At 50.3% G+C, this 21,128-nt stretch overlaps 1 protein-coding gene across 2 annotated transcripts in view; it reads left to right on the forward strand.

Moving 5' to 3' along the window:
- The window catches only part of LOC146809074 (B-cell receptor CD22-like), a 594,248-nt gene that overhangs the window by 65,214 nt on the left and 507,906 nt on the right, over positions 1 to 21,128 (forward strand). For both annotated transcript variants that reach the window (XM_085615881.1, XM_085615880.1), the window contains exon 2: positions 1,840 to 1,980. In XM_085615881.1, the coding sequence (XP_085472007.1) occupies positions 1,938 to 1,980 (43 nt within the window). In that variant the 5' untranslated portion in view covers positions 1,840 to 1,937. The remainder of the gene's footprint in view (positions 1 to 1,839; positions 1,981 to 21,128) is intronic.

The following is a 21,128-nucleotide window of genomic DNA, read 5'->3' on the forward strand; positions in this document are numbered from 1 at the left end:
GGCATGCCCCTATGAAAGCCATTTTTGTTCCTAAATTTGGGCTCACCCAGAGAAGTACCACATGATATTTAGAAACAGTCAGGAATTGCCAAACCAGCCTTCGGTGGATTTTCCTGATTACTCCAGCAAGGCCCTTAGACTGTGCTTGTTTTTGTCTCTTTCATTTTTGCAGTGGATTTACAGATCCACCTGCAATTTCACAGCAAAATTAAAAACAAAATGTTTTTAACCCTGGCAGGATCCCTGTGGGACCCCACCACTGGACCTAGAGTTAGGGTACTCCTTCCCTGCCCCCTTTTCTTTATTTTGAATGTTTTTTGGGGTGACTTGGCTGAATCCGAGCACCAATATGGCTGCCAATGCTTACTGGTTGAAGTGTTTGCAGCCAATCATATATCAGCATGGAGACTGTCAGATCCGTGGAGGAGTCAGGGAACCTAGAAATACAAATTTGTTTTTCAGTTAATATTTTGAAAATTTACACCAAATCACAAAAGACACACTTTCTGGACCAAGACCTAGCTTTCTGGAAAAGGTGATGTGATTCCGTCCAGCGCATCGGGCTGTAGTCATGTTAAACATTTCTCTGGGAATTAACATGGGGAAAAAATGTTTTGGGCCCCCCTTTTTCTCAGCCCTTGCTTGACGGATCAACCCCAAACTTTCAACTCTACAGCTGAACTGTGCGTCATATTGTTTTTGAGAATTTTGCAAATATACCTCAAACGGCACCAAAAATATTGGCAAAACAAAGAAAGTTCTTCCTATGATAAGTAGGTCCTCACTATAACCACCTACTGTCGACTGCCAGTAGGTAATTATCTATCTATCTATCTATCTATCTATCTATCTATCTATCTATCTATCTATCTATCTATCTATCTATCTATCTATCTATCTATCTATCTATCCATGTGTGTGTGTATACAATATGCACACACACATACATATATATTATAATGTGTATGGAGGTTACCCCGTGTAATGTGTAAAGGCACACTGTATGACATGCGTTGCAAAGGCATGTGTGTAGTGGCATAGCAAGGGAGGTTGGAGGTATTGGTCTGCCCAGAGCAGCATGAGATTTCAAGGCAGCGGCCTCCAGATTCCCCCTTGCTATTTCATGTGGCTGCTGGGTGGCAAAAGCAGTGACTGCCACAGGCAGCAAAAGGGCTAGCTACGCCACTGCATGTGTGCTAACGACTGATATTTAATGATGTTATCAGATGGTCACGAACCTCTGTACAAGTGGTGATTTAAGTGGTTTAAGTGGTGATTGGACCTTCATGTTGCTTTGAAAGGAGTCACTTCACTATCCAGCATGCTAGCCCAATGTGCCGAGTATCAGGGTGTACAAGAACGTGGCCATTACATAATATACTGATATTTCTACTCCACAATGTACAAATCATACAATTTGGCAATCCATTTTGCTTCACCATGTAACCGAATGTTGGAAGAGTGAGCATTCATATAAACAAGCAGTATGCAAACACCAAAAAGCACATGCCAAAGGAATTTATAAGGCCTCTCATAGTGCATACCTTGCATTTGTCTTATTAAATGTATATCCTGTATCCAATTTTGCTCCAGGAGGGCTAGCCCATGCCATCTTTTCAGAGTATAAGCCAGGTATTAATGTATGTGCAGTCTAAGTAAATGTGGTTATCCTTAAATTGTGGAATCAGCATGGTATAAATGGACCAATATTGGACACCCCTGATTTATATTTTTATGGAGAAATGGTTGAGTCAAACAATTAGTGAAGTGTCTGATCTAAAGTGCATCTCATTTTCTATGGTCTATTTGTTGTTTTATTTACTTTTTGTTATCTTTTAGAGCTGTCCAGCAAAATGATGGGCCTTTAACTTAAGTATTCGTCAGACAAGTATTTCCAGAAGAACTTTATTGAACAGCTACGCATTTTATTAATCAAAATGGACTACAAGCAGGGAGCATTCTTGTCCACACTTCTACAAGGTACCTAATTATCACACTTCAGCAGATTTTGAGATTTCCATTTCTATGCAGTGAACAACAGATATGATCTAATGTTTAGATCTTGCCTACTTTTAGCTGTTTCTGTGCAGCAAACAACTGATATGAACTTATGTTTAGATCTTGCCTACTACTAGCTGTTAGCTGTCGGTTGTTGTAAGAACAATGCCAATATTTACATTGAGCTGTGGGCGACCTCTTTGCTTAGCGGTGAGTGGCACGCCATGGGAGTGCGTGCATTTTCTTGCTCTCTTCCATCTGTGCTGTTTCCTACCTCAAACACCCACCCCATATGCTCCGTGTTGCTCCTCCCACCCCCTCCCCACCTCTCCATCCCCCTCCCACCTCTCCATCCCCCCACTCGTCCAGTGCTTCTCCAATCCCTTCTGCCGTTTTTTTGGCTCCGATATTTTTATTCTCCTGGCTCACGTTCCTTTGTTGTTTTCCCAGCCCACATTCTCCATTACTACCCCATGTGTACTTATCTCTCCACATGGCCCTCTATTGCTCCTATGCCTCTCCAGGTGTAATCTGTTTTTTTTTTGGAAGGTCCTGGTGGCTGCAATTTGCTGCCAGTTTGCTCCTTTTATAAAATGTGTTTCTGTTCAAACTTAAGTCATTTTTTTAGGTCGAGCCAAGGCAGCAGTCATGCACTGTCCGTAAGACCTGCTGTATTCGATAAAGGATTTTGCTCCCACCTGATAACATCTCATTGGTTTATTGCAGTGTTGCTCTTCTTTGCAGCTTTCTAACTGGTTCCCGCAGTGGCATGGCACTTCCATTTTTTCACCAAGGAGCACTGCCTAAGTTCCGTTTTCTTCCACTTTCATTGTTTATCCGTTCTTTCTGGTGACTCTTTTTTCAATATTGTTGTAGCAATGTTAAAATATTGCAGCCGCGTGGCAGAGCACCAAGCAAGAGCCAAGTTGCTCAGTTTACTTTCTACTTCTACACCTTTATGTGTATCAAAAACTAAGCGTTTACATGTTTAACTATAAAAATGTTGCTCTGTAAAAGAGGGCTTTACAGAGTGTAAACTGGGACTCAGGGGAAGGGCATCTATGTCATCGTGAGGTAGTGCCGCCTGCAGCAAGCACAAGCATTCATGTTAAAACGTGCATTTTATTTCCAGGGAGAATGCACCTCTGGACAAAGGCCGTTGTTCAGAGCTATGTTTGCTTTGTGTATTTTTGTCTTTCTCCTTCAGCTCTCTCGCCTCCAGGGACATGCTTTTGGACGTTATCACCCATGTTATTGTGGATGCTGCAGCTGAAGAGATGTGCGGGGCAGGGTGAAGCCCACAACATTAATAATCCTCCACTTCTTCATCTGGGTTCTGGACCCGGTGCTTCCATTGGCCAACTAATTAATGAGCATGAGTTCCTTTTTCGTGAACTTCAAGTACATTCAACTCAGTGTCCCTCCGTGCAAGGAGTACTGGCATAGGGGATAGCTCCTGACGCTCGCTTACTCCTATGAACGGGAGCCTGGCTACCAGGCTCCCCCAGCTGAGACACTGTACTTGCGCATTGCACCTACACAGAAGAGGGCTATGGCATCTGCCAAGCTACCATCAGCCCCTGCAACAAGAGGTGCAGCAGCCACCGCCACCCCCACCATTACTACAGCAGAGCCACTTCCTGCCTGCCGGGAAGTAGCAGCAACCCCTGCCACAGCCCATACAGCAGCACTGTGAGCACCTGCTGCCCTAGGAACCCCCCTCTACCCTGCCTAACCTGACCCTGCTACCGAAGTGCAAGGGCAAGGAGTGTGGTGTTGTGGGTCCCCGGCACACATGCTAGATAAATAACACACACAGAGGCATGCTTAGTGTGTTGGTAACTAGCCACGAGCACGTGCACCCGGGCCCTTTTATTGACAGGCTCACGTCACTTGTGACGCCTGTGAGGGATGCATGTGGGGGATGCGCCTGAAGTCTCTATTAGGCTGTCTTGCGGTGTCCGGTGACCTGTCGCTGTCGGGTGGGCAATGTCTCTTCCCGCTCTCCCGCCTTGGTAGGCCCTTCATCGGGCTTGCCACGGGACTGCTAGTAGGCTGCAATGGGGCTGCGTGTGTGCCGGGCCGCTGTACTTCACCAATCCGGCCGATGCCTCTGGCTAGCCAGGTGAGAGCCAGTAAGGCAGGGGGTTCTCAGCAGGCTGTACCACGCCCTGCTCCGAAGTAGCAGGATGACACTGCCTGTCGCCCGACAGCGAGGGTCGTAGGGCTTCTCGATTGTGGCATTACCTGCCTTGTTTGCATAGCAGGGGCGCTCTCGCTCTCACCGAAGTCGATCGTTGCTGCGCTATGGTTGGTGCCTTATGGGGAGTGCATCTCCCCTCCTATTTCTGCCAGAACCGAAGGGCAGCACGGTGGAGGATGTCGCATCATCTTGTTTATTTCCTCCCCTAAGGGACGATGGAGTACCTTGCAGTGGGCATGCGGGGTCAGACCCGCCTCATCACCATTGTGGTGTTGTGGGCCCCCGGCGCACATGCTAGATAAATAACACACACAGAGGCATGCTTAGTGTGTTGGTAACTAGCCACGAGCACGTGCACCTGGGCCCTTTTATTGACAGGCTCACGTCACTTGTGATGCCTGTGAGGGATGCGTGTGGGGGATGCGCCTGGAGTCTCTATTAGGCTGTCTTGCGGTGTCCGGTGACCTGTCGCTGTCGGGTGGGCAATGTCTCTTCCCGCTCTCCCGCCTTGGGAGGCCCTTCATCGGGCTTGCCACGGGACTGCTGGTAGGCTGCAATGGGGCTGCGTGTGTGCCGGGCCGCTGTACTTCACCAATCCGGCCGATGCCTCTGGCTAGCCAGGTGAGAGCCAGTAATTCAGGGGGTTCTCAGCAGGCTGTACCACGCCCTGCTCCAAAGTAGCAGGATGACACTGCCTGTCGCCCGACAGCGAGGGTCGTAGGGCTTCTCGATTGTGGCATTACCTACCTTGTTGGCATAGCAGGGGCGCTCTCGCTCTCACCGAAGTCGATCATTGCTGCGCTATGGTTGGTGCTTTATGGGGAGTGCATCTCCCCTCCTATTTCTGCCAGAACCGAAGGGCAGCACGGTGGAGGATGTCGCATCATCTTGTTTATTTCCTCCCCTAAGGGACGATGGAGTACCTTGCAGTGGGCATGCGGGGTCAGACCCGCCTCATCACCATTGTGGTGTTGTGGGCCCCCGGCGCACATGCTCGATAAATAACACACACAGAGGCATGCTCAGTGTGTTGGTAACTAGCCACGAGCACGTGCACCTGGGCCTTTTTATTGACAGGCTCACGTCACTCGTGATGCCTGTGAGGGATGCGTGTGGGGGTGCAAGTGTGCCCACTCCCATAGGGGAGTGGCTCTAAACTCTTTGCCTGTCGAGACACTAGAACGTGTCTCGCAGGACATAACAAAGGAGCAGGCAGTGGTGTACCGGTGCAAGAACAAAATGCATGTTCACACAGGTAAGTGAGCCCCTCTGCTGGACCAATGTGATCCCTGCCGGGAAGCTAAACCCCCGACCTAGCCCACCCTGTGCCCAAACCCACTACACCCTAACTTCCTGGGTGTGTTCTACTAAAACATTGCGTTTTATACCTACTACTGGAAAACTTTAACCTTCAAAGGCATGCCAGTGGTAGGAAGTGGTTAAAAACCATGATGCTATTGAAACAAGCACTGAGAGGCAGCTCGGTTAACCTGGCTTCCTCATAGTACCCCCAGGGGCAACCCGCTGTCCCCCCTACCCCATAATAGGTTACCCAAATGACACACACAAGACAGTTGGTGTTGGGTAACACAATGCTGAAGGTTTATTACATAATTCCAGTATATGTAATGGGTGGGTTATCTTACGGGCGATCCAAGGGCAGGCAACCAACTGGGTCGCCTGCCCGCCTGATGAGCCGGGCAGCGCGGGAGCGTTGCCCGCCGTTGCTGCCCCCCGGGTGATTCTTTCTACGATCACGTGCCGTTGGTAATTCTACTCACGCCCCCCCTCTCGGGGCGGAGCGTCGCATAGCAAACCCCCTGTTGTTCAGGCCCACAACCGCCCGCAGGACTAGCGGGGCGCCGACACGGCTTCCGGGACCTCCCTTGAGGCTCCTCGGTTTTGGCTCAGGCACCCCCTATGGTGCCGCGCAGAGGTACCCTTTGTACCGGCCTGCTTCCAGATCGCCCTGTAACTCCGCCTGCAACGAAAAAAGAAAACATTACAACACTCAGAAAACCCCCCCCACCCAACGCCTACGCCGGGTAAGCGGTAGGGAGGGAAAAGGCGAAGCGGGCGACAAAGAGGTCGCCAGGAAGTGGGGTAAGGCTAAATAGCCTCCCCCTCACCCCAGGGCCAGGAAGTGACACGCCTTGCGCGTCACTTCCGGCCATCCCAAGGAGGGGGGCTCCGGACTGCGACCCCGCCCCCCCCGGTGAGGAGGGGAGGGGTGACCGGTGCCCCGGGGGCACTAAGGAGCCGACCGCCGATTGGCCCCCTGCGGGGGCCGCGGTCAGCGGCATAGTACCCCCAGGGGCAACCCGCTGTCCCCCCTCCCCCATAATAGGTTACCCAAATGACACACACAAGACAGTTGGTGTTGGGTAACACAATGCTGCAGGTTTATTACATAATTCCAGTATATGTAATGGGTGGGTTATCTTACGGGCGATCCAAGGGCAGGCAACCAACTGGGTCGCCTGCCCGCCTGATGAGCCGGGCAGCGCGGGAGCGTTGCCCGCCGTTGCTGCCCCCCAGGTGATTCTTTCTACGATCACGTGCCGTTGGTAATTCTACTCACGCCCCCCCTCTCGGGGCGGAGCGTCGCATAGCAAACCCCCGGTTGTTCAGGCCCACAACCGCCCGCAGGACTAGCGGGGCGCCGACACGGCTTCCGGGACCTCCCTTGAGGCTCCTCGGTTTTGGCTCAGGCACCCCCTATGGTGCCGCGCAGAGGTATCCTTTGTACCGGCCTGCTTCCAGATCGCCCTGTAACTCCGCCACAGCCCTGGAGGCGGCTAACCGTCGCAGCCAGGGCCCCCCACCAACCCGCTATAGTCTTACCTGCAACCTCTCCTATCTGGGGAAGAGGAGTTTGAAATTTTGCCACCTTATGACACTTTGACAGCGTTTGCGGGACTCGAACCCTTGTCCTGTGAGACCCTTTACAACCGTAGGCACAAGACTTACCATTGAGCTATAGCTCCTGGTCATGACAGTGTGACCGCGCTAGGGACCCAAACCCTGTGAGATCCCCTATATCCACAGGCCCAAAGCCCAAGACGCCATCCCAATCGGATAGGGTCTGCTGAAATAAAGGACCCGATGGGCCTGCGAGGATGTGCCAAGAACTATTCGCCCTCCCAGCGGAAAGTTACACCTCTTAACAATTCTGGGCCTGCCCTCTTTGGCTATTAAGGCGAGAAGGGTTTTACTTAATCTTCGGCCAATCCCCCCCGATTGCTAAACCTGAGTGCTCCTAGCTGCCCGCGCGTGACCATGGGCAAGGGGTGACTCTTGCCCCTGCCCACCATCCCTTATGGGAGTTACGCCCCTACAGATCCCTCAGTGATGAAACCCCCCTAGGCCTACCAGCTTCGGGAATCTGTCTGACCTAAGCATTGTGCGCTGTCTGTAAAGTTCAGGCATTGAGGGATGACTACGTCCTACTTCGCCCCTCCATCATGCTTCCTAGTACTAGGGTGGCAGGGGGGGGGGGTGCCCCCCCACAAACCCAGAGTATCCTCAGCGGTGCCAAATTCCTGCTCCGTTGAAGTAGAGATTGAATGCACCCTGGGCGTGGCAAGTGTTCTATTGACATAATGTCCCCTTGTGTTTGCCCCGCTGACACCCCAGTTATTGGGACAGCAGCACCATATGTAGGTTGGCAGCACTCCCCGAGCGCGGTAAAGTGTCCGTAAACCAGGATCCCAGTCTCCTGCAGCTGCAGTACGCGACCAGTGATTCCGTTGGGGGATACCCCCAACTGCAATGGTCCTCTAGACACGAAGAAACCCCCTTTTTCCTGGGCCTATCTCTAATGATGGCGGTTTCACCCATCTATGGAACCTCTTTACTTGATTTGCTACTCGGCCCCCCTATGGGTGGGCCTCAGAGTTAGGGCAACGCGCGTGCTCCCAGGGCACGGTGCTGCTGGAGAGCAGATGTCTGTTACCTACACGCTGATACTTCATCTGTTGCTAAATGCCCTACCGCTGGAAGTTACCCGTGATTTAGGCCCTAGTGATGCGCTATGTGGTGACCACTTATTCTTTTGCCGCTATGTCAGTGCGACCCCGTATTCAATGTGATTGGGGCACTGAGCTGCACCCATATCTACACCCATCTAGTGGCTCACTCCAGACTTCCTTTAGCATTAGATAATAACTACCATTCTATCCCGGTTGCGTAGCCCTGTCCGACTGGCACCCCCCGGGTGTCTAGGTTACAGTTAGATATGTGAGATTTCCCCATATCAGTGACCGTTGAAGGCGGCCCACATAAGCATGTTGGCGGGGCCGAGTTGCGGGCTTAAGCATACCTCTTCTAGACTGTCGGCAGCGACCCGTGTTTAACTGTTACTAACATGGCAATGACCGTTCTACGTTGGGATTATCCCCACACTGGTCCGCCCTGCCCAAGGACTGATGCACTTGGGAGCACGAGGACGTAAGCAATGGGAGTGGGTGTCAGGACAACGACAACAATGACAAACGACCCAAGCCCCCTTCCAGCAAAAGGTCGGAGACGAGCGACACGTGGTCACGTGTGGTCAGGATCGGACTACGCCGTATTTACATTACCTCTTCACGCAGGGGGTGCTTACGACAATCTTACCATATTACCTGCTCCCCAAGCCGGATCGCGCGAGTATCGCACGAGATTCCCCATTGAGGTGCGGGGGGTTTATTAATGCCCGTAATCGCGTATGTGAAAATTGCATGCACTTGTATCATTTATCTGCCTTATAGGAAGCCAGCAATACATGTTGCATAATTATATAGCGCGATCTGAAGGTGTTGGAGCGCTTTACCTGAGCACCTTATTTACATTACACATTCAAGCACGGGGAGCTTACAAGATTCGTACCATACTAAACGATCCCCATGCCAGGTCCATTGCGCCTGCCGCACGCAGCCCACTGCATGCCCCCCCCCCTCAACGGCAGCGTAGCTGACGGGAGGGGGGCGATAACCTTTACCAGGGAGCGCCACAGGTGATGCACCGTCCGCGATCAGCGGGGACCCACGCAGCTCCCAGCCTTGCAGTGCTGGTGTATTGGGGCCGTGAACCCACGCTAGTCTCCTCCTGGCTCCCACGGCACAGGGTATGCGGCTTCTTAGCCGGCCGCACCCCCTTTTAATTTACTTTGCTCGCGAGGCCCACCGCCATTGCGAAGTATGACCTGCGGGCGAAAAGCCGACGGACACGCGATCACTAACATGTGTGCTCTGCCGGACCCAACGAAAGGTACGCCCACCGATACAGAATCAATGTAACTTGAACCTGCGACCTTGCGTCCCAGGGCCGAGGACCCACGCACGCTCATGTCCGGTCCCACCGTGCGCCGGGTGCACGGCTTATTGGCCGGCCGCTCCCATACCAACTAACGTGCGCGAGGTCAACCGCCCTCAAGCAATACACCCCAGGACCTTAATGGAGCTTTCAAGAATCAATGGGACTTAAGGGATGGCCCCGGCTGGCAAGGGTTCCATTCCCTCATTCAAAACCGGGGATAAAACACATATCACAGGCGACATCGGGAGAGCACGCCTAGGGTTCCCGCATCGCTCCAACCCGTGAAGATACATAGTTCAGGTCCTGCCCTTCCCTGTGACACGCTAACAGAAGTGTTCTAATTGTGCATGTTTCAACAGCGCAAAGGTATAGGTAATTTGCCCCCTGCGCCACTTACACCCTTGTCCAGTGACAAGCGGGTCCCGTCGGACAACCGGACACCAAGCACGATCTAGGAGAGCGAAAGGAGAGGTGAGTATAATTTTTTTTTTTTTTAAATTAATAATTGAATAGATGCGCCACCCGGGCGCAATTGAAACAAGGTATAGGAAGCGCTCGACCTGGTTCTCTGGCAAGCATGTCCAGATGGCCGTGCAACATACTCTCAGTACCCCCTCTTGCCTGCCCATGTATTGTGGCGCCGTCAGGGTCCCGAGGCGGAAGGCAGGTGACGTAATGTCCCGGGGACCTAATACGCCTTGTACGACAATGGCTACCTGAGAGAAGAGTTTGTACTTTTAGGCAACATATGACACTTCGACACCATACAAGTTCGAACCATGCATCCCCAACTTGCAGGAATTGGCGGCACTCTCATGGGCCCATACGATTTATGCAATGCGCATTCGTCAGGAAACAATCGCTATAGATTTTGCCCGTCAGAGATGACCTTGCCTCCACTGCTGGGGATTGAACCCTTGCCTCTTAGGGACCTGCAACACCAAAGGCTGACAACAGTGCCTCTGAGCTACGGCTCCTGCTTTTCCTTAACGCGTCACGCAATGACTGGGGAATTGGAACGCTTTATGCGTTCCATTAAAATTCTGTGTGTATCATAGCATGCGGGACCCGACGTTATTGGAGCACCTGCCATAACACCGTATTTACATTACACATTCAGGCCCGGTGAAGTTAATTGATTTGCCCTGAATCACAGCATGTGGACACGACCACGAGGCTTGAACCTTTAGACCGAAGATTTATATAGCGCGGGTATTAGAGCGCTTTACATGAGCACCGATACCAATCATGCCCGGGGAGATTAAGTGATTCTACCCGAAACCCATGATGTGGAGTCGATCCCGAGGCTCGAACCCTGGTTTCCTGCACCAAATTTGGCCGTCAGACCACAATCGCTCCCCCACGAGTAGAACGAGTGGTTGGCCTATCACCGCGCGATGTGGAAGCGGTCCCGCGACTCGAAAAGACCGCACCCGGATTGCCTATACTCTTTATGTTGCGAGAAAGGACCGAAAGGTATTATAGCGCGTAGTACCGTATTTATATGAATATTTTATGCGCGGGGAGATTAAGTGATTTGCCCCGACTCACCAAATGCGGACGCGGCCCCGAGACTCGAAAACACCCACCAGCTTTTGGTTGAGGACCTGCGTCTCGACCCATGCATATGATTTCCTCTGTATGCCTAAATGGTTCCTCCATCGGGAACTCGACTCGAAGGTATTGGGGCGCGCAGCACCGTAATTACAAAGCTCTTTAGGCACGGGGGATCAAGTGGTTTGCCCCGAGATCATACTGCGGACTCGGCCCCGGGACTCGCAAACATCAACCAGTTTGCGATTGAGGCCCCACGCCTCGGTCCTTGCATATGGTTACCTCTTTATGGTTATCTGCTTATGTAGCGGGAGCGCGACCCGAAGGTATAGGAGCGCACAGCATCCGTATGTACAAAACTATTTAGGCACGGGGAGATCCAGTGGTTTGCCCCGAAACCATAATGCGTATGCAAACAGATTGCGATTGAGGACCTGAGCCTCGGTCCTAGCATATCATGTCCTCTTTATGCCTCTATGCTTATGTATCGGGGGCGCGACCCGAAGGTATAGGAGCGCGCAGCATCTGTATTTACAATAAAATTTAAGCACGTGGAATGCGGAAGCGACCCCGAGACTATAAAATCCCAACCCGATTGAGTGAGGACCTGAGCCTCGGTCCTTGCCTCTGATTTGCTCTTTGTGCCGATATGCTTTGTCTAGCGGGAAATGGACCCACACTCCCCCGCGCACCCAGGGCCAGGATCTACTCTGGTACCGGTAATGGTGCACATGCACCGTTGCGCTCGCCTTTCTACATAGCGTTAGACCCACTTAATTACATCATTCACTCCCGTGTGACGTATGTAGCCTCGCTGTGGGAGGAAGGGGGGGAAGGTGGTGGCGCCCAACCACGGCTCTAGCGCAGGCCCCTGGGACCGGGAGGTTACATGTATTTACATGCGATCGGTGTGCCTGGCTCGCGTGAGCACGCACGCAACCTACCCCATCCTTCCGCATAACTGGGACCGGCTGACCAAACACGGGGGGGGCCTACCTCCCCCTGTGATAACCCGTGCTCGTGCCCGCCGCCCATCCCTTGTGGTGATCTGTATCGATGTCGGGGGCAAGCGCCATTCAAATGTCATTTATTTAATGTAAATTATATCGCGCGGGTATTAGACCGCTTTACCTGAGCACCGATGACATTCAGGCACGTTACCTGGGCATCGTATTCACCGTACAAAAGGGCGCAGTGCGAGCGCCTTCATTAGCATCGCATTTTCATTTCCCAAGCCCCTGGAAGCCCCCGGGGCAGGTTGTTCGATTCTTTGTGCCTATTCATATAACATGTACTCGCCCCGAAGGTTATTGGGACTCTTCTGACCCTGTGTTTAAACCCATACAGGCACGGGGAGATTAAGTGATTTGCCCAGGACACAAGATGTGGCACGACCTCAAAGCTCGATTAAATACACGCGAACCGGGTATGAACCAGCGACCCGGGATATATATATATATATATATATATATATATATATATATATATATATTATTTTTTTTTTAAATGAGCGAGCGCGAACTCGCCGCAAAGGTGTCGGAGCGTTGTACTTGAGCACCTGTTGCGCACAAACTGCCATTCATTAAGTGAGGCACAAGGTCCGACACCCAGGTTGTGGCCACGGCCGCGAGGCTCAACCCCCCCGCCTGGCCGCACCCGCGTGGCCGACGGACCCCATTCGCACTGTGCCTCGAAGCCCTGCCGTCCCTCACACTTGGGTGCTGCATTAGTGCAGGTCGCGCTGTCCTTGTGCAGTGTTTTTAAAAGTACCAGTTTTGTATTTTCGTTTTTTTCTTGGATTCCCCCTGTTTTTACTGTTCTTCTGCCTGGGTACTCGTCCCCTCACTTGCATTTAAAATCTGGAAAGCGCACCGCCGTTTGGCGGGTCCGGGTCCCGGGGTTGGACTCTTGTGGGCGCCATTTTGGCTTGGGTTGGTGGAGATTTAGGCGGGCGCCATCTTGGAGCGTCCCCACGCTCGAGCTCTTTATTGCGACGCCTACTTAAGGCGGACTCGCTGGTCTTTCATTTAGATTGGGTGCTGCATTAGTGCAGGTCGCGCTGTCATTGTGCAGTGTTTTTAAAAGTACCAGTTTTGTATTTTTGTTTTTTTCTTGGATTCCCCCTGTTTTTACTGTTCTTCTGCCTGGGTACTCGTCCCCTCACTTGCATTTAAAATCTGGAAAGCGCACCGCCGTTTGGCGGGTCCGGGTCCCGGGGTTGGACTCTTGTGGGCGCCATTTTGGCTTGGGTTGGTGGAGATTTAGGCGGGCGCCGTCTTGGAGCGTCCCCACGCTCGAGCTCTTTATTGCGACGCCTACTTAAGGCGGACTCGCTGGTCTTTCATTTAGATTGGGTGCTGCATTAGTGCAGGTCGCGCTGTCATTGTGCAGTGTTTTTAAAAGTACCAGTTTTGTATTTTCGTTTTTTTCTTGGATTCCCCCTGTTTTTACTGTTCTTCTGCCTGGGTACTCGTCCCCTCACTTGCATTTAAAATCTGGAAAGCGCACCGCCGTTTGGCGGGTCCGGGTCCCGGGGTTGGACTCTTGTGGGCGCCATTTTGGCTTGGGTTGGTGGAGATTTAGGCGGGCGCCATCTTGGAGCGTCCCCACACTCGAGCTCTTTATTGCGACGCCTACTTAAAGTCGTCCTCTCCCGCGCAGCGGTACCGCGCAGTGGGACGCCGTCGCTTAGCCGGAGTCGTGCCAGAGTCCTGCCCGTCTGCGCTCGTCCGAGTCGAGGAAGCGTGAGCGGGGCCTGGACTCTGGCAGTTAGTCATCGTACCATTGTAGCATCATGCAGAATACCTTGACGCTCAGGTACAATTGTGCCGCTTTGCTTTCTATTAGAGAGAGACTTACGGTGTGTGCTCAAGACTCTGTGCACCCGTTGTAGGGTCCCTATGACTGTGCCTGTGGCAGTTTGTCACTTGATACCTCGTCTGGGGTGCGCGCTGTAGAAAGGAATGCCCCTAATACACGTACTAATATCTCTGAGCGTGTACTTCGCATCTGGAGTCTGAACGTGAGATCGTTGGTCAAGCACCATCAGTGCTTACGTGACATCATCGAAAAGGACTCTCCTGACCTTATCTTTCTCACTGAGACTTGGCTTCAGGATGCGGATACTGCAATAATCAATCTGGCATTCCCTTCTAATTATACAGTGTTCACTCTTAATCGCACTTCTAGAGGGGGTGGCATAGCTATGGTGATAAAATCCTGCTTCCCGGCTGAATGGAAAGCTCTTGATTTACCAGCGTGTGAGAGCGCTTCTTTTAAGGTAGCTTTCAGTCATCAGTTTACACTTAGTGGTATGCTTATATATCGTCCGCCAGGGAATGACACTGTCTTCAAGGCCGCTCTTACTGACGTGGTCAGCTCTTTAGCTCCGAGATGTGCCAATTTTAACATCGTAGGTGACCTCAATATCCATTTTGATCAGAGGTCATCAACACCTATTAATACCTTGCTAGCGGACCTTGAAGCCATGCAAATGACCCAGCTAGTTACCTCCCCTACCCACATTGGAGGTCATATCCTTGACTCCTTCTTTACCACACTGGAGCGGGTTAGGTTCTCTGACCCGATGGTGGTAGGTTGGTCGGACCATCTGCTGGTTAAAGTTTCATGCCCTATAGATGACCCTCAATTTATACCTGTGGATAGACTGATCCTTAAAAGAAATTGGCACAAGCTCAAACTGGAGGAGTTTTATAAGATCTTGGAGGCGCAGCCCCTGGGCAATCTGCTGAACGTGGAACAAGGATACGAGCAGTTTTGTAACTGGGTCCTAGCCGCCCTTGACTCTCTTATACCGATGCGCTGGTCGAAATGCCATGCTAAAGTTCCCAGCCCATGGTAAAATGATACTCTTGCCGAGCTTAAGAGAACGTGCCGGCAAGCTGAGAGGGCGTGGCGGAAATCCTTTGATCCCACCCTGAAATCTTCGTATTTTGCCCAGCTTAAGATTTATCATAGGGCAATCTGTCAAACCCGGGCCGCATACTATGCTTTTGAGTTTCAGAATAGCCCCAACCCGTCTAAATTAATTTTTAAGGTTCTTAAAGACCTTATGGGGAAACGGGCCACCTCGGTGGAAATCTGCACCGACTCTCACTGTGAAAGTTTGGCATCCTTTTTCGTGGAGAAAGTCCAGGCGATCTACCGAGGATTTACGTCATCTGTGCCCGGTGCTGAGCAAACTGGTGTGATGGCTACGGTTCACGAAACCTTGTCCTTCCTGCCAGTAATGTCTGATGAGGTTTTCGACACTCTGAGCCTCAAAATTAAATCCGGTTCTCCATTAGATCCGCTGAAGCCAGAGCTATTCAGACTTCTTCCTCCTCTATGTCGTGAGCCTTTACTGGATTTGATCAATCTATCGCTCACATCGGGCGTGGTCCCTTCTTACTGGAAGCAGGCAGTGGTCAGCCCTATTTTAAAGAAGCCTAACCTTGACCCCCTATTGCCAGAAAACTACCGTCCCATCTCCCTCCTGCCCTGGACCGCCAAGGTTACTGAGGCACACGTGAACTCCATCTTGTCTGCCCACCTTTCTCGAAATAACATTCTTGACCAGAGCCAGAATGGTTTTCGTGCACAACACAGCACCGAAACTGCACTGCTCTTTATGACCGAGCACTTGCGAACGGTGCTGGATGCTGGGCAGACAGCGGCGAACCTCCTGTTAGATCTGAGCGCCGCGTTTGACACGGTGTCTCACGGCATTCTGATCCGGCGTTTGGAGGGAGTGGGAATTGAGGGGACTGCTCTCCAATGGTTTCGCTCTTTCCTTTCGGACTGGTTTTTTAAAGTGGCTATTCCACCTTGTCAGTCCTCTTTCCATCCACTGGGGCTGGGGGTTCCGCAGGGCTCTGCATTGAGCCCCACTTTATTCAACCTATATGTGAAACCGCTGGCTGCTGTCGTCAGACAATGTGGCCTAACCATGACATCGTATGCTGACGACACGCAGCTGGCGGTGACACTCAGCGGTGCCCCCGAGGTGAACGCTCCCAGATTTCGTGCAGGACTTATAGCCGTGGCAAATTGGATGCGAACCAACTGTTTGCAGTTAAATGCCAAAAAAAACGAGGTCCTGATCTTAGGTAAGCAGGCGGAGCTCTGGGGAGACCAGTGGTGGCCTCCAGAATTGGGGGTGACTCCCATCCCAGCTGCCGAAGTTAAGAACTTGGGGGTTTGGCTGGATCCTACACTCTCTTTTACCAGCCACACGAAGAAGGTTGCAGCTACCTGTTATGGTATTCTGCGAGGACTGAGACCGGTCCTCAAATTCTTCGACCCCCCTACTCGGCAACTGGTGGTCCAAGCCTCCATTCTTTCTCGGCTGGACTATGGGAGTGCGCTGCTGCTCGGAGTGAATCAGGCGGAGGCTACTAGATTGCAAAGGGTGCAGAATGCCGCGGCGCGTGCCATTGTTGGCCTCCCTAGACAGTGCTCTGTCTCTGCAGTTTTGACCTCCCTTCACTGGCTGCCGGTCAGACAGAGAATTAAATTTAAGGCTCTTTGCCTGACATTTAAAATCTTGAAGCTTTCCTCTCCTCCAGCCCTCGCTAAGCTTGTTTCCTCCTATGTTCCTACGCGGTCTCTTAGATCGGAATTTCTCCATCTGGCGGTCAATACACGGTTTAGACTGAGTAGGATGGGAGGGCGCTCCTTTCGAGTATTAGCAGCAGGATTATGGAATTCTCTTCCTGTCCATATACGAGCCCTGAACAGTCTTATTTCCTTTAGGTGCACCATAAAAACTTTTTTGTTCCCAATCGCTGACTGATTCCCTCCTTTTCCCTTACTAGTATCGATTTGTTGTGTTGTGGTACCTGATCAGGCGCCGGGACGCCCCTTGGCTGGGGCAGCTGTGACACCCTGGCACCCTTGAAGTTGCATGAGCAATTTGCGATTCGCTAATTGAGAATCGCAAATTGAGAATGTCTTCCCATTCATTCCTATGGGCCTCTAGGCCCATAGGAATGAATGGGGAGGTATTCCTTAATTGCGACTCGCAATTTGCGAGTCGCAATTAAGGAATGTTTAGAAATCGCTATTTTGTAAGCGATTTCTACATGCATAGCCTTTTGCTATTCCTTATTAGCGAATACTTATTTTTCGCTAATAAGGAATCGCAAATGGCATTGTTGATGCATGTGCCAGATAGTGCTTATAACACTAAAATAACAGGTATTGTGTAAGAATGAAGTAAAGGGGCCAGTAACCATGGGAGGATACAAATGACTACATGGCCGTACTAAGGAGGGACTAATAAGCCTATTGAGGAATCAGATGCCAGCATTTACGAAGGACAAGGACACAAGCCAATGAAAAATATGGGCGGGGCTTTTCCTTCTTACTCTACACACAACAGATCACCAGAGCAGCACTTGAACGCTGGCTCAGGCTCAAGCCAAAAAATGGTGTCTTGCTGCACGTGGTGCATGTGTAGTAATGCATACACATGCATAGCTGAGCTGCAGTAGTTTCAAGATGCATATGTATGCAGGAGCGATGCATATGCATGCATGCGTGATGATGTCTGCCTACGTACTTGTCACTGCGCTGTTTTTTCTTTTTTCCTAATACTGCACAGTATTGGTAAAAAGTAAAATAGCAAAGCCAACCAGTCTGCACTGGTAACAAAATAGCAAGACTCGTGCAGGTTATCGTTCATTGTTACTTTGTATTTTGTTTTACACAATTACAATTGGGGCAGGGGAGCATCTCTTAATTGATTTTGCCGTTGTCTCCAGTTCTTCCTTTCATACCGTGTTGGTAGAAGTTGTAAACGTTTTTTGTCACTCCCTCATTTGTCAGCAGAGCACTTCAATAAATACACATGTACTGCGTAGTCAGTCAGTCAATGTAGTTTATTTAGGATAAAAATCGACCATATAGACAAATATTTATAGGCTTGATACAATAATATGAACCATCATAAAACAACAACCAATCCCAATAAATTCATCAAAAAACGTACATAACATTCACCAATATCAGCCCTAATCTTGACAGCAAGATGCAAAAAACATCCCACAACATAGGTGGGGGACAATAGTAGCTGCAAGTATACGAAATCAGATCTACAACTTGTGAAGCCACAGCTTCTCAACTATGGTACAAAGTGCACATGTTCTGCGAGTTTGGACACTTCTAAAGTCACTTAGAAAAAAGCTCAAGGTTTCATGAAGTGCAAAGCTTTTTGAAAACAACAACTTATAAAGAGAAATGCTTGTTCGAAACCTAGTTAGTAAACAATGCTCATAAGTATCAAATACCAGGCACAGATAAGAATCCATTCACTCAGTACATTTCAGGATCAGATAGGATCTCCCTTTGGGTAGGTCAACTTGGTAGAATAGATAATAAACACAGTTGATGAAAAACATTTTCTCTATACCCATTTTCTCTCTTTTTTCCCATTAACCCAATGAGTCTTAAACAATTCTGGCCTCCCCAATTCAAAGCAATTATCAATGACATATTGGACGACTGCGACATCTAAACTCCATTTCATAGCACCGGCTTGGTAAGGTCATCTCAGGCTTTTCCTCTAACCATCATCTTGTGGTTTTCAACTTATTTTGTTGTTGTCTCAGAGTTTATTGTAGGATTCTGTTAGTTAAGGAACAAGAATGGTTTATTTTAAATTAGGGGATTTAGGAGTGAAATTCTCATTACAAATATTTATAATGAATAGCCGAACATAATTTCTAAATGCAAGAACATGTGTATGGCTGTCTGATGATCTGTATCTATGATGCTGATGCTACTCTACAAAGGGTGGGCCTCCTGAATATCGAAGATGCAATATCGAGATATAGGCATACCAAGGACAAATGCGTACCCCAAGGGGGGACTGGGCAGGGACCCTTTGAATGGTTTTGTAGAATCCATGGGGTTGACTGATATGGTGCGAGAATAATCCCACACAGTGGCAATATACATACTATTCCTCCTCCCACAACACTTATGTAAGACTGGATTATATTTTTACATTATAAGCACACGCAGGTCTCTTCTGCTCGGTTACCCATCGAGGTACGGATGCAGGAGCCTCGGCGGGACAACAAGCTCCCCCTGAAATTAGATGCATGGGAATTCAAGGACACAAACTTCATGCAGAAGGTGTGGGAGCAATACCTTAGAGAAAATAAAGGGTCAGTTACATTGGCTGACACGCTGTCGGAAGCATATAAGGCAGTAATACGGGGGCAGGTGCAGGGAATGATAGGTGGGAAACGGAAAGAGAGGCAGTTAAAATACGAAGAGCTCGAGAAAGAAATTGCAGAACTAGAAGCCCAGGCATTGACTAACAGCGTTGAAGCAGCAATCTATGTTCACCGGGCATGGGTTAAGCAGAAATAGCTGAGAGACCTGGTGGAGAATAGTGCCAGGGCCCGGGCTCTGACTATTCAGAGGAAACTCTATGATGTGGGGACAAGGCCAGCAAAATGTAAGCGTGGCTTGTGCGGAGGTACCAGGGAGAAACTGTGTGCAGGAAGTGAGAACGTCAGATGGAACACTATACAGGCAGGGATGGAAATAGTGGGAGCCTTCGCAGACTACTATGAACAACTGTATGCTCCAGTCTCAACGCGGATCGCAGAGGTCTGTGTGGAGCTCCTGCGAGAAATAACACTTCCGGCACTGTCCGGAGAGAACAAACAGATGCTAGAGCAGGACCTAACTGAGGGGGAGAGAGTAGGGGCTACATAGGACCTACAGACCCCAAGCCGGAATGGCTTGCCAATCGAACTCTGTAAAGGAGTGGCAAGCATAGTGGTGAAGTATATGCTCAAAATGTTTCTAGCGGCTAAAGACAAGAGGTATTTGGCAGAGGATCAGCGTGCTGCTTCAATAATAACTATTCCCAAGCAGGGGGAACCCCCGGAGCTATGTAGCTCGTATCGGCCTATTTCCCTACTCAATCTGGAGGTAAAAGTTCTGGCAAAGGTCCTGGCATCTAGGCTGTTCGCAGTGATTTAATCGGTGGTACATCCAGACCAGTCAGGCTTTATACCACAGAGAAGCACCAAATTAAACCTCAGGCACTTATATGGTGTCCTACATATGACCAACGATAGACGCTGTCCTAATATCGTTAGACACCAGAATGGCACCTGACAGCATTGAATGGCCATATCTATTTGCAGTACTTGATCAGTTGGGATTTGGGCAGGGGTTCATCAGTTGGGCCAGACTACAGACTCAAAGGCGAGAGTTTGTGTAAATGGAGTGGTGTCCAGAACCTTCACATCAAGACGGTGCCTGATATCCCTGATGCGCTAGCGCTGCAACCGCTAGCAGCATGGGTGATGGCGGATCACATGGTGAGAAGCATGGGCGGCATAGGGGGGTGGGAAGAATGAATCTCGCTATATGCAGATGATATTCTTTTATTTGCCACCAGACCATACAGCACGGTGGCCAGACTTCTCCATATATTTTGGTTTTTTGACAGCTACTCCAGCTACCAGTAACTGGGAAAAATCCCTCTTGCTCCCTCCCTAGGTTGGCTAGACATATGCCCCTATGAGTGTGGACTAGCTTTAAGTAACTTGGTATACAGATCACCAGGGACTCACAGGATTTTCTAAAAGATAATCTTCTTCCATTGATTGAGAGGCTCGGGACAGACATGACACACTGGAGAGGCCTCCTACTGTCCCTGATGGGTAGACAGGCCCTCTTTAAAATAATGGCCCTACCCCGCTTTCTCAACGTTCTGCAAAATACCCCTGGTAGAGTTCCTCCTGTACTCTTTCAGAAGATAGACAGAGTGTTACGCGGCCTCCTCTGGAGTGGGGGTAGCTCTAGATTTGCCCTTACCAAACTACAGGGGGGATTTACAAAGGGGGGCTAGCAGTCCTGGATATCGATAAGTTTGGGCAGCGCAGTTGAGTACGAATAACGCATGGATGTATGTGGATAGGGAAGAACCAGCATATAGAATAGACCGACAAGCACAGAAAAAGGGATTGAGACAACTTCTGTTGCGCACCCAGACAGTGACCCAAGTGTGGCACAAGGTAAATAAATACCTGAAATGTGCAACTACCCT

The sequence above is a fragment of the Triturus cristatus genome, chromosome 7, assembly GCF_964204655.1.
Source record: "Triturus cristatus chromosome 7, aTriCri1.1, whole genome shotgun sequence".
Lineage (NCBI taxonomy): Eukaryota > Metazoa > Chordata > Amphibia > Caudata > Salamandridae > Triturus > Triturus cristatus.